Source organism: Aethina tumida, chromosome 8 (assembly GCF_024364675.1).
Source record: "Aethina tumida isolate Nest 87 chromosome 8, icAetTumi1.1, whole genome shotgun sequence".
NCBI lineage: Eukaryota > Metazoa > Arthropoda > Insecta > Coleoptera > Nitidulidae > Aethina > Aethina tumida.
The window spans coordinates 4,683,568-4,697,484 of record NC_065442.1 but is presented as its reverse complement, the minus strand read 5'-3'; the positions used below and the strand labels follow the sequence as shown (position 1 = coordinate 4,697,484).

The following is a 13,917-nucleotide window of genomic DNA, read 5'->3' as shown; positions in this document are numbered from 1 at the left end:
AATGATGAACATTACTGTTTCCCAAATTGTTTAAATTGAAATGAAAAAGATCACAGAGTGTTGTTGCTGAACAAATATATTCAACAAGGAGGTTTAAAACCTCTCTGATCAGTATTTGTGAATACTGTTATGATAACTATTATAATAATTATTTCAGTATTTTTTAATTTATTATTAAATTTTGTTCTAGGTATTATGATATGTGGTGGGACATCCAAGTATACTTTCAATTGCCTCCATCTGTGGTTAAATTTTAGTTAACTGAAGAATGTTTGTATAATAATGCACCATAAAACGTCTGAAGAATGTTCAGTGGGAAAAAAATTAAAACTGAATAGTAACTGAATTTATTGCATATAAATTTGGTTACTTGTCATTTTTAAATAATGACTTGATTAGTTGTGTATACAGTATCAAAAATGATGAACGTGTCTACTCGCGTATTGAGACGGAACATCAATACCCCTTTGTAAACAAAAAAGAAAGATATACATGCAATTATGTGGGCGGGCCGGACTGACTGGAGGGGATCATTTGGTTTTGCTGCGTTTAGCATGCGGTTCGTCTCCGCAGACGAGTCGGTGTCTTTTAACACTTTATTTAATTATTTTTATTTTTTTTACTTATGCATTTATTTATTTTATTTAATTTTTGGGATACATTTTTATTTTGAAAAAAGAACTTTATTTTTAGAATACTTATTTTTGTTTTTAATATCGCATATGGAGAGTTACTAATTGCATTCGCAAAGATTAATTTATATTGTGCGCAAGCGCGCACTAGCACGGCCATTGTCTCTGAGAGTGGGGATTCCTACTACCGGGCAAAATTTTTCTCTCTTTGTCGTGCATCCATCTCTTACAACATCCAGACACGAAGAGCATTTTTGGCACTGTATGTAATTTACTATTGTAATTGCTGGAGAGGATAAATTGACAAAAGAACACTATATATTAGAACGTTATTCTGGTTTCCAATAATTGATAATCATAATTTAAGATAGAAAACTTATAATTTTATTGGGTGTGCATAAAGGTTTTGTTTATTTTGAAGATGTATAAAATCGTACTTTACAATGGTGTCAACTGAAGATTTATATGTCAAGTTGTTAATTTCGTATAGTATTCTTATCAGATTCTAATTGGGTCGTTGAAATTGACAACATCTTAAGTCTGCTCTTAGGTCTAACAGGGTCAGATTTTTCATTGATAGACTCACCTGAGATCGCAATCAGTTTGTGGATTGAACGTGTTGTCTTTTCATTTAGCAACTTAAATGTGACCACTTGGGATAATCTGTCTTTGCATGGGTGTACTTCAACAGTCCTCGCCAAGGGTCATCTACTAGAGTTGAGATTATCTTCCTTTAAAACTACAAATGTGTCAACTATGATATTTTCATTCTTTTGTGACCACTTAAACCTCTGCTGAAGATTGTGTAATCATTCCAATCATCCACGGGTATGATAGGATCTCTTTCCCAATCAAAAAATGTCCTGGTGTAAGTGTGTGGAAATCATTTAAATTCTCTAATTGTGGGTAAAGTGGTCGAGACTTCACAAATAAGAGTAGTCTCGCCCTCAATCGATTTGACGCCAGCTTCCCGCAGTCCTCCAAAATGAGGAGCGGGTATGGAATAAAGTGCCATTGAGTGCTCATAGTTGTCATTTGGTCGTCATGTTTCTTATGCAAATTTCAAACACCTATGAAAGTTCTTTAGTCACTGTACATGAGTGCACAGGATCCTTTCCTTGAAGTTTTCGTGAAATTTTATCGATAGAATCGTTTAATATTATGACACGTACAATGAAACGATACACCATATTCTGAACGACGAAAATGTTTATATATCTCTATAGATTATTTAGTTTAATTAAAATAATAAAAATTCAATTTCACGTGTGTGATACTTGTTTAATCCAATCGAATGTCAAACATAAGTTGTTGTTTATGTTAGTTACACATATATATTGACGACGATCATTACTTTAGAAATGTATGTCAGTAAGTAATAGCATACCTGTTTTTTGTGTCTTATTATATATTTAATTCTTTAATCTTAAGCCTTGTTATAAATTTAATCCAAATATAAAATATACTAATTATATATTTAACATAAGAAAGTTTTTGATTAAAATTCTGTTGTGATTCTGAAAAGGACCGTTTTGTTGTGAAGTAAAAAATATGTATTAACTTCGAGCTGTTGTATTTGGTAACCGCCTTTGTTCCTTCGCTGATGGCGTGTTTGGCCAATACACCGGGCAGAAGCAATCTGACGGCGGTTTGAATTTCTCTGCTGGTAATCGTCGACCTCTTGTAGTGAGCCAATCTTGACGCTTCGGCGGCAATTCTTTCGAAAATGTCTTTTACGAAGCTGTTCATGATGCTCATGGCCTTACTCGAAATACCGGTATCGGGATGGACCTGTTTTAACACTTTGTAAATGTAGATTGCGTAACTTTCCTTCCTCCTGCGCTTCTTTTTCTTGTCGCTTTTGGAGATGTTCGTTTGAGTCTTTCCGGCCATTTTGGCGGCTTTACCGCTAGTTTTGGGTGGCATGACGACGTACACCGGACGATGACTTAGACTGAAATAACGTTGCTAATGTGTCTTTAAAATTGCTAGACTAGATTTGGTCTAGGGTCTTGGGTTCAGATACTTGCCCCAACTCTTCAGAGGAAAAATCTCGATGAACGGAGAACAAAGAGTAAATTCGTGGTCCAGAATAAATTCCGAGACCAAAAAAATCCCAAATATGAACCACACAGGGGGTAAACCCGACAATGAAGATGAGGTGGAGACGAGAGCCTCATTGACCAATATCTAAAAACACATACAGAACAGGAGTTAGTGTATATTTTGTTAGAAAAAATCAATGAACTGAATGAAAAAATCAAGAAACTGGAGAAAGACAAAGAAAGCCTATAGAAGAAACTAAACCGAACCGGGACTGAAAACATATATTTATAAAAATATAAAAATCATAAATCACATAAACAATGCCCTGATTACCTAGCAATGATATGTTAATCCCAGAAAATACCCGATGTGGCAGATGTCAAAACTATGGACACGGACTAAGAAACTGTAACAACCCGCCAAGATGCGTGAAGTGCACGAAAAATCATCTGGCAATGGATTGCAACAACCCAGAAGGAGTAAAACCAACATGCTGCAACTTAGACAGGAAAATAAATACCAAAAAACTACACCAACTATGAACTACGCCCAGGCAACAAAAAAAAAAACACAAAAGCAGACACACAAGCAACCAAGGATACCCGGAAACTCCAAAAACAACAGAAAAATCGTCAACTTCAACGGCAGACTTCCAAGAACTAAGCGAGATATGTAACGACCTTAACATAAATTAAATTATTAACGAATTAAAAGCCTTAAAAGCAATAAATGCTTCAAAATTAGAAATAATTGAAATCTTCCTTTAATTATAATGAATAACAAACCTACCAATAATTTTACAAAAAAAAAAACATTAACCTTAGCATCATGGAATGCAAACGGCATAAAAGAAAAGTCACAATAACTTCGATACTTCCTCCAAGAACATAAAATTAATATTATAGCCATACAAAAATCCGGGCTGAACTATAAAAGTCCTCTGAATTTTATGTTTTTGTGTTTTATTTGATCCTCGATCGTTTTTATGTTTGCTTGTTTGTGGATATGGCCCAGGAAAGTATATCTTGGTTTATTTAGTATTTGTCGTAATAATTTGTTTTGTATACTTTATATACGACTTATTTGGGTGTTGGAAGCTATTGAGTAAACTTCGTTCTCGTACATGACTATGGGTGTAATAGATGTTTTGATTAAGTTTAATTTTGTGTGTACGCTTAACTCAGCTTTCCTATTTATTAGAGGATACATGTTTTTCGCTGCTGTGCTAATAGATTTTAATTTTTCTCTAATATGTTTTTCAAATTGTCGAGAGTTACTCCCAGGTATTTTGCCTGCGTTTTTTCTGTAATCTTACATCATGACGCCCTTCGAGATTTCAGCCTCCGCCTTACAGAGATAGATGCTCGATAAGGCGCCTCCCCCTCTGCCTAATGATCTCAATGGGCGCCCCTTTTTCCTACTCTGTGCTGATGTTCCTCCTTACTCTTTTCTTTTCGCGTTTACTCAGGCCCTCACTCACCTCGCAGAGACTGTACACCATGGGGGGGGGGGGCAAGTGAATAGGACCGAATGGAAACAGCCGAATGTTCCCGAAGTTACACTCGTTTTCTAAAATTGATATGTTGTTTATAATGTTGGTATGACAATGGGTAATGGCTATTTAACTAGATTTGTTCGTTAATTTTTTGACCAATAGCAACGGAGTAAGTAAATGTGGCGCGGACTGCTATTCGAAGGTGCTGGGGGTATGGAATGGGGCTATGAATAAAATGGTTTAATAATTTTGTTTTAGGTTATTTATTAAGTTATTTCTTAATAAATAAAATCATACTTGGATACTATGCTTTGTAATTCAATAATTTAGTACTTAAGATATTTACTTTACATTACAATCATATTAAATAACCTCAAATTTGAATAAAATGCTTTATATATTAATATACTTTTTCTTATTTGTTGAACAAATTAATGTTATTTTGTTTTGTTGTTTTTGACCCGGCAAACGTTGTTTTGTTATTATTATTATTGTTACAACAAACATGATTCATGGTCCATGTGGTACTCTTAATAGTTCATCGCCTTGTATGGCAAATGGAAAATGTACTAAAAATTTCCCTAAAGATTTTACCAAAGATACGGTCACAAATGTCGACGGATACCCAATATATCGTCGAAGAAATCCTGATAATGGTTGATCGTAGAAGGATGAAAATTTAGGATTGTATGTATTTTTGTATGTTGTATCATAAAAAAATAGAAACTAAAAATTTTGTCTAAAAAATAAAAAAAAAATTTAGGGGTGGACTACCCCTAACATTTAGGGGGATGAAAAATAGATGTTGGCCGATTCTCAGACCTACTTTCTATACATATTATAGTGATGTTCATAATCCTAATTTTAAAAATAAATCGTTTTTTAACCCACCTTCCGATTCTAAATTAAATTTAATGTGACGTTCAATTTGTCAATTTGTAATATTAATCATCAAAACATGTCATGTCTGTGAAGACCATTTCTCTCCATCAGATTTCTCTATAACAAGAAAAATTCGTGGCCTTAAACCTAAAACAGTTCCTTTGTCACCATTACTTTTTCATTCTCATATTCCTTCCACTTTCAGAGATCTTAATTTTAATGTTTTTGAAAATTAATTGTCTAATTTGAATTCTAGTCAATCTATTCCTTCCACTTCCAAAGATCTTAATTTTTTATTTTTTTGGAAGATTATTGTCTAATTTGAATTCTAATTCGAATTATTTATTTTTATGTTGTTTGTTATTGTTATTGAATAAATTTATTGTGTTTTAATTGTATTTATTTATTTATTTTTGTTATATATAATATGTAGTATACAGAAAACTGATGTACAATAAATAATTTGTAATAAATCTGTCTTAATTCCATAGCTTGCGTTATTAATCTGAATTTGAAACTATTCCCGCCAATTTTGTCAAATGTCAAATACAGAAAACTATAAAGGCGACATCTACTGAATAAACACTACCAATCAATTTATCGTCCAGTGTTGTTTTTCATTTTTAGTAAGAGATTGGTACTTCTTGGGTGTTCTGTGATGTACACGCTGGTATCGTCATGCTCTCACACTCACAACTCCTTGTCAGCCATTCTCCAGCTTACTCACACCACAAAACAATCAAACAAGCCCCAAACAACCTAAGATAAAACGACAAAATTCCCTGATTTTTCACCAAACGTGCCAAAAGGGCACTAACCACAAGCAGTATGCAGTATGCACTCGATAGAGTGCACCCAAGAGAACCCACACACCAAGTTTCGCCGGAATCTGCTGAAAAACAACAAGGTTATGGGCAAAAGCAATACCCAAGGGGCCGCAACCCAACAACTGTGTGCTTTGGATGAAGCACACCCCAATCGCGCTAAAAAGCGTCGGAGTATGTTTGACCTTGGTCGCGTTTACATTGAAGCAGCGTTAAGTTCAAGTTATAATAGTTTTTAATCAATAGTCTAGTATTTAGTTGGGTAAATAGTTAGTTGTGGTGATTGTGTTTGTAACGGGGATAGTGTTGTGTTGTTTTTTGCGAAATAGAGGCTATCAAAAAAATTCTCAGAAAACAGGTCATTATTGACGACGCGCCCAAAAGCGAGGAAGGCTCCGAAAGGCTCTATATCTTATCTGGAGAAATAAAAAAGCCATATACAAGACCAGGCGTTGTTCCCTCTCACAAGGACAGCAGCGTAAAACTATAATACTAATAATAATAAGAAACGTAAACAAATCGGAACGTCAAAAATCCAACAATAGTGACAGCCGCACACCAAATGTAAAGTCATACGGCATCCCATGGGACCCAAACACACAACAGACTGACAACACAAATAAAACATCCGCTAAAAATGTATAGCTCCCCCAAGAGTAGGTCGAGGGAGGAACTCATAAGTTACATCAAGAAACGCACTTTCGCCACAGATGAAAATATGCAGACTGAAGAGACGCCGCAAACCCCCAATCCCGGCAAATCGTGGGATTCATCAGCCGACACCTGTGAACTAAATAGTCGTGAGGCTGTTGATGATACCTCAATTGTACCATACACGTGCGAAAAACCAAAGAACATCCCGGCAAAATGTTCCAACTGCAAAGGGGATCATCCAGCAAACTCCAAAGAATGACCTGTTTACAAAATGAAGGTTGACCAATTAAGCCAGAAGACACCTATAGCAGCGAAAGCTCCGGAACGGCTTACAAAACCAATCCCAGCACCACACACATCAACCAGCCCAGGACACTAGATATCCCGGAATTCCCAGCACTTAAACCCACCCAAGGTCAATGCCGACGCCGGCCGACGAACGCATAACGGCTAAATTGTCTAATAACAATCAAATAAATGAATTTACACAGATTGTTTCAGAGATGGACCAGCTGCGCAATAAGGTGAAACTGGGAGCCTTCTTGCAAGCTCTAAAAGGCCTCAACAGCATGCTGGACAAAAACTAATCCTCTTTACAGAAGTTCATGATTTTCATGAAATTCTGAGAAACTTCCCTAGACAACTATGGATTGTAGATCCCAGGGAAAATTAAACATTCTCAGTTGGAACTGTGGATCTATAAGAAGTAGACTGTCCACACTAATCCCTTTCCTTCATAAATATAACGTTGATATTTTATTAATTCAGGAGACAAGACTCATAGATGTTGACAAGCTTGTTGTCAAGAACTATGTTGTTCATCGACTTGACGCAACACAGACAGCAAGATAAAGAATTGGTGGGGTTGCAATATTGATTAAAAAATGCATTTCACACACCAGGTTAAACAACATCAATTGCCCAGGGCAAAATTTAACTGTCAAATTGCAGAACAACATTCACATAACATCAATATACAATCCACTAACAAACAGTCTTGCTGCAGGACAACTAGACAATCTCATCGACATCTCCAAGAAGGTGATTGTTTGGCGACTTCAACGCACGACACCGCGCCTGAAACTGTTACGTGAATAATGCAAATGGAGTCGAGAATCAAAATTAAAAATAAATATAAGAAAAAGTGGAACAGGTTCAGACGAATGGAGGACAGAAATACATATCTCACCTTAAAATGCCAGACGTCCCAAGAAATAGAAGCGAAGTTTGGGCGGAAAAACTTAGAAACCTTAACATCAAGGATAATTCCCTCTGGAACTTTTTATGGCGCCTTAAAAGTAAAAAACAGATTATCCTACATTATACTATAACAAAACTGAGTAGGCCACAAACAGCGAGAAGGGGGAGGCGTTTGCCGCCTACTTCGCTTCTGTACACCGCACAGACATCGATAATTTGTCTCCTGAACAGACAGTGACCCAGACAGTCGCCTAAGAGATCACATCGAGTGACCGCATCGTAATCCCGCAAATCCTTTACAAAATAATGACAACCCCACGAGAACTGATATCAATAATCAAAACACTACCCCTAAACAAAGCCCCCGGCCACAACAAAATTGACAATATCCTTTTAAAGAATCTTCCCCGAAAATTCATCATCTAACTGATGTACATCATCAATTTCATCCTCAATCTCCAGCACCTCCCCACCCAATGGAAATCCGCAATAGTCATACCCATAAACAAACCCGGTAAAGACCCAAAGTACCCAAATTCTTATCGACCCATTAGCCTCCTAAACACCATGTCTAAGTTGACCGAAAGGATAATCCTCGACCTAAACACCATGTCTAAGTTGACCGAAAGGATAATCCTCGAAAGAATCAACAGAGTTGACCGGAGACTTTCCATAACCCCGCCGGAGCAATTCGGATTCCGCCAGAAACACAGTACCACACTACAAACGGCCAGAATCATGGCATCTGTCAAGGAAGCATATAACCGTGGGAAAAACACGGTTATACTGCTTCTGGACATGGAGAAAGCGTTCGACACCGTTTGGCTCGATGGTGTGGTGCACAAACTGCGAATCCTACAGTTCCGGGAGTACATGGTGCGCCTCCTTAATTCTTATCTGAGAGGGCGCTCCTTTCGCGTCAAACGGGACAATTCTCTCTCCCAACCGCAACATATACAAGGCACGCTCCCAAAATTTACACCCTGTACATTTCTGACACTCCCAAACACCACCAATCACAGCTTGCTCTCTATGCTGATGACACTGCTATCTACTCACACAGCTTCAGTTCCCAGGTGGCAACGGTGCAAATCAAGTACCACATGCTGAACCTCACCAAATACTATGACAGGTGGAAAATAAAAGTTAATATCCAAAAAAGAGCAGTGTCCTCAGTGTTGAGAACAAGTTGATCCTTTATAAATCCCTATTCCTACCAATAATAACGTACGGTTGCCCGGTGTGGTGCTGCATAATCAAAACAAACATGCTAGTTCTTCAGCGTTAAAAACGCCACAAGGTACGAAAGAGTTGAAGGACTGCATAACGACACAAGACTGAAAACGATAGACGAACACATAACTGACATAGCCAACAAATGTTACAAAACAAAACTGCGCAACTCATCACTAACTATAAATCTGACAAACACAAGACGCGATACCAACAATCCTGCCCACAAACACAAACTAATCCACGAAACCCTTCCTTTATTTTATGAGCCACCATAACCTACTCATCCCTCAATCTCAAATCCATATGACCAAAATGAACAATTTGTGACACACACAACTTTCACACAGAAATTAATAATCAGAGATTGAAAATGGTTTTTTTCATTTCCTTTGCCCATACCCACACCCCCAATATGCTGAGTCTCAAAAACTAAAAAAATAATATATCAAAGATACTTTAATGACAATTATAAACAGAAGGCCTTCTAGAAACACCCGACCTACGTGTTCTCGGTGTACCCGCTGTGCCAATTTCATTTTATTTTATTTACAGATATAACAAATTGTGTAGAATTTATTGTTTTGTATTAGTAAGGTTTAAATAAATGTATTTTATTTTTTAGTTTTTTAGTCGTCGGAGCGGGCTAAAAATTTTTCAGTTACAACGTGCAGAGCTCCGCGACCACACGTCCGTACTTGCCTTCATACAAGGATATCAATGAAGTCATCTGGAACCAGAAATAAATCAATATGTTGGATGATTTCATTCAAATTCAAAACTGATTTTTGGGTGTCCTGATTAGAAACAAACCATTCAAGCCAATAAAACTATACGACCAGTGTTCCCGTTCTCATAAAATAACTAAAGAAAAATATCAGTTCTCGTTCCATAGACAATTAATACATTTTTGATGTACGCAATCATCATCACCGCTATTGGATTTCTCATAAAAGCTTATTTGGTCAAGTCACATAATCCAAACGAACCCGAAGAACTCAATCCTCAAAAACCAACAAACCCTCGCCTACTACTCTCCAAGTCTTTTTCCTAAGGAGGAAGGAATTATATTGTAATAAATGACAACACCAACAAAAGAGGAAGCTATCGTCAGCAAATGGGCTCCGATTGCAATACGACGTTACTAAACTTATGTTATATAATAATGATAATAATAAAATTTAAAGTATTCACTTAAAATTGCCAAAAAATGATTATTGAGATAATTGTGATAACTAAAATTGTAACTGAAATATTGCAGTCCCTTCCTTTTTTTGCATTTTGACGTTAATATTTGTGTTTAATTGAAATCAGAACTTGTTATGTGTCAATTTCCCGAAGGCAGGCCAAAATTGACGACGCGCCCAAAGGCAACGAAGACTTCCAAAGGTATCATGCGTTAAAGGCAGCTGAAAACCACTCCGACAAATATTCCGGTTAGATAAAGAAATCGTATTAAAGATTAGGCGCCCTTCCCTTTTGCAAGGTTAGCAGCATAAAACCGAAAGCAAAAAAACATAAACAAAACTGAACGTCTAAAATTCGACTTCATTAACAGTTGCTCACCAAAAATACCATTTTGCCCGACAACACCCGGAGACAGGGTTTGTAAAACCAAACAAAACCTCAAGCTGTTTTAGCAATTGATGGATGTCTAAATATTAATAAGTCCAAATTTTTAAAATCTTCAATTGAGTATTTGGGTAAAGAAATTCTGCAGAGGGAATACGCCCAGATCAACGGAAAGTTCAGGCCTTACTTGAGGCTCCCATGCCAAACTGTGTTAGACGTTGCCGAGTATTTTCGCAAATTTGTTCCAGATTTTTCATCGAAAATTGCTTGAATAACCAAGTTTACTGAGAAATCAAACCTTTTGTTTGGACTCAAGGCAAAATGTATATGATGAAAGATGCATGAAAATACAGCACAATCGACAGCGATAAAAACTACCACTCGTATAAGTTAAGATACTGACAATCTTTCAAGTTTACAAACACTTCTAGTATTATCTTCTGGGCCTTAAGTTTATCATTGTGACAGACCGTATTTCAGTGAAGTCGTAACAAAAGCAGAACTTTATACTGCTGAATGGACCATCGACTGTGATATGGGGTATCTTTTAGATATTCTGGAAGGTGAGATGCCTAAACGACTAGCTGAGTTTTTTCTTGTTGATGTTTAAGTATTTTCTTTATTATTGTTAAATGTTATGGCCGTGTTAGCATTTATAAAATTTAAGCTGAAGGACATGAAATTTATGTGTGACTAGAACAAGATTTTGAATTTGTTGATATTATGAATTGTATTAAAGATGAATGAATGAATCCAGATTGTGCAGTAGGTCCACATGGAAACGATTATTTCATTTGTGAAAATATGAATCTAGGTTGTACAGTAGGTCCCCAGGGAAATGTTTATTTCATTTGTCAAAATATGAATATGGTTTGTCGAATAGGTCCCCAGGTAAATGATAATTTGATTTGTGAAAATGTGAATCTGAGTTGTACTATAGGTCCCCAGTGAAATGATTATTTTAGTATGGATTATGTAACAGGTCAAAAAAAAAAATGAAAGTGTACGTGTAGTTATTCTACCAGCCGTGTTAATGAAAACGGAGTTCCACTCAGTTCCACACACAGCGTGCCGGAGAGCAGTATGATAAATAAAAGTTGACTGATCCCCAGAGAGCAATAAATTTAATTGCTAATAATCTAACACGTTCAATAAGTCCCGAGACTAACAACGAAAACAAAATTTTTTTTTCAAAAACCATTTTTATTCACCAATATAATCTCCTTTTAGAGTGATACAATCGTTCCAACGCCTTTACAACATTTCTATACCATGTTTATAAAAGAATTTACCCTTTGCTTCAAATTAGGATTCAGTTTCGTCAATGACCTCCTCATTCAAGCCAAATTTTTTCCCTGGAGCATTTTTTTGAGATCAGCAAAGAGCCAGTAGTCGCTGGAGGCTAAATCTGGCGAATACGGGGGGGTGGGGTAACAAATCAAAGCCCAACTCGTTCAATTTTGCTTTTGTTTTCATGGACTTGTGGCTTGTTTTGTTCCACTGAAAGCAATCGCGGCACTCACTTCGAAAAAACCTTTTTCATGCTCAATTTTTCATGAAGGATTGTAAATACGCTTCCAGATGATATCTGTGTCATTTCTGCAATCTCACAGACCTTCACTTTGCAATTTTTCATTATGATTTTTAACACTTCACTCAGATTTTCCGGTGTAACGGTTTCCAATGGCCTACCCGAACGTTCTGCATTGTTTGTGTCCGTACGTCCACGTTTAAACTCAGCATACCACCGACAAATCGTTGGTTTGGATGGAGAAGAGTCCGGGTAATGTTTTCAAGCTATTGCTGGGCTTCTACGGTGTTTTTACCCATTAAAAAACAATGTTTTATCAACACGCGAAGCTCGCTTTTCTCCAATTTTCAAACAAATTACAAAGTGACTCTGCTGTTTGTGGTCCGATCGACATGAAATTTTTACACGTTTCATGTAAAGGTTCATACTCTAGGGAAACGTGGCCAGTTTGGTACTACTAGGACCATTTCTGGGTTAGTCTCGTGACTTATTGAACGATGTGTTATTGCTAATGAATAGTTGATTCTGCTTAATTGCAGTCCGACCGTCCCACATAAATGGATGTATATCTTTCTTAGTTGTTTATCTTGTTGATGTTTTGTTCCAATCCGCGAGTATGTCCAATCAATTGCCTCATTTCTTAGTAACTAGTTATATTGTCGCTGAAAGAGTGACCAAACAGTTTCAAAAGAATATCTCTCCAAAATAGCGGTATTAAAATACCGATACATCTCTAATTCTGAGTTATTTTCTGTAATGGCCCACCAAATAGTAATCGAAGTGAACTACTACAATTTCTCGCTTGTCCATTTGCAAGATACAACGGTTATATATAAAATAGAAAAATTATAACCAATCAGAATCAAACACAAAGTGGACCCAGTGGAGATTTAACCCCATTAGAATATAGGGCGTTAATTATATGCGGTGAAGGTGGACTGAATAAAGTAAGTCCCAGATAGTAAAGATATTCCTGTAACTTCAGCTAATAAAATAAATCGATGACAATGAAGACAAGGAAATTACAATACAATAATAAAGTGTAAACGCAACGACAGCCAAATACCCAATCGTAAATATTTAAGTTTCCATAAGATTTTCTAAAAGCTTTAGGAAGCTCAGAAGTGCAAATTGTAAGATTATAGAAGTTTATAAATTCATTTACCGATATACACAGAATTATCGTATTATTTTGAAAAAATAACGAATATTGTCAGGGACAAGGAGAAGGAAAAGTTGAAAGAAATGCATCACTAGTAGTTCAACTAAATCAAGTTATTTTCCGTTTAGGAAAAAATGAAAAACTGATAATACCCTATAGTCACAGTATATTAGTATCAATGGTCAATTTAGAATGATGATTTAACACAGATAATGGATCCTTGAAATAATTGTCAAATAAACAACCCCAATGTTTGCGGAGAAACAGGTTATAAACCTTATTTTTGACATCAATAAATTCCTATAATATACTCCAAAATATCTAAGTTTTAATATAATTTAAATAACATAAATCGTAATTTATACTTGTTGCTTAAAATATTAGCTATTTTAAGTAAATACATGATTACGTAATTCTTCACTGGAGTATTCACAACCAACTTCGTACAGATCGCTATGGTACTGGTACTGCAGAATCTAGCTAGGTTTTAACTACACTACAACTGTTATATTTCGCATATGCGCGTTAGGCATTGTGTCCTTACATGTTTATTTAATATTATTTCAGTACGTTATAACCTAGAATATTGATTTTTATTTAGTGTGTAACTGTTTTAAACTAAATAGGATGCAGAAATATACAGTAATTATATTGGTACATGCTTATATAATACCATACCGTCTATT

At 36.0% G+C, this 13,917-nt stretch overlaps 2 protein-coding genes across 2 annotated transcripts in view; both read right to left on the bottom strand.

Annotated features, from left to right (window-relative positions):
* LOC126266398 (uncharacterized protein DDB_G0280315) overlaps positions 1-13,917 on the bottom strand; it is a 223,860-nt gene that overhangs the window by 163,057 nt on the left and 46,886 nt on the right. The gene's annotated exons all lie outside the window — the stretch shown is intronic.
* Positions 2,131-2,591, bottom strand: LOC126266400 (histone H2B). Its single transcript, XM_049970304.1, has 2 exons — positions 2,194-2,591; positions 2,131-2,149 (listed from the first exon to the last, which is right to left on the bottom strand). The coding sequence occupies exons 1-2, from the start codon at positions 2,556-2,558 to the stop codon at positions 2,131-2,133; spliced, it is 384 nt and encodes a 127-aa protein (XP_049826261.1). The 5' UTR covers positions 2,559-2,591.

Coding starts and splice junctions, on each gene's coding strand:
- LOC126266400 (XM_049970304.1), bottom strand. CDS start 2,558: ATGCCACCCAAAACTAGCGGTAAAGCCGCCAAAATGGCCGGAAAGACT.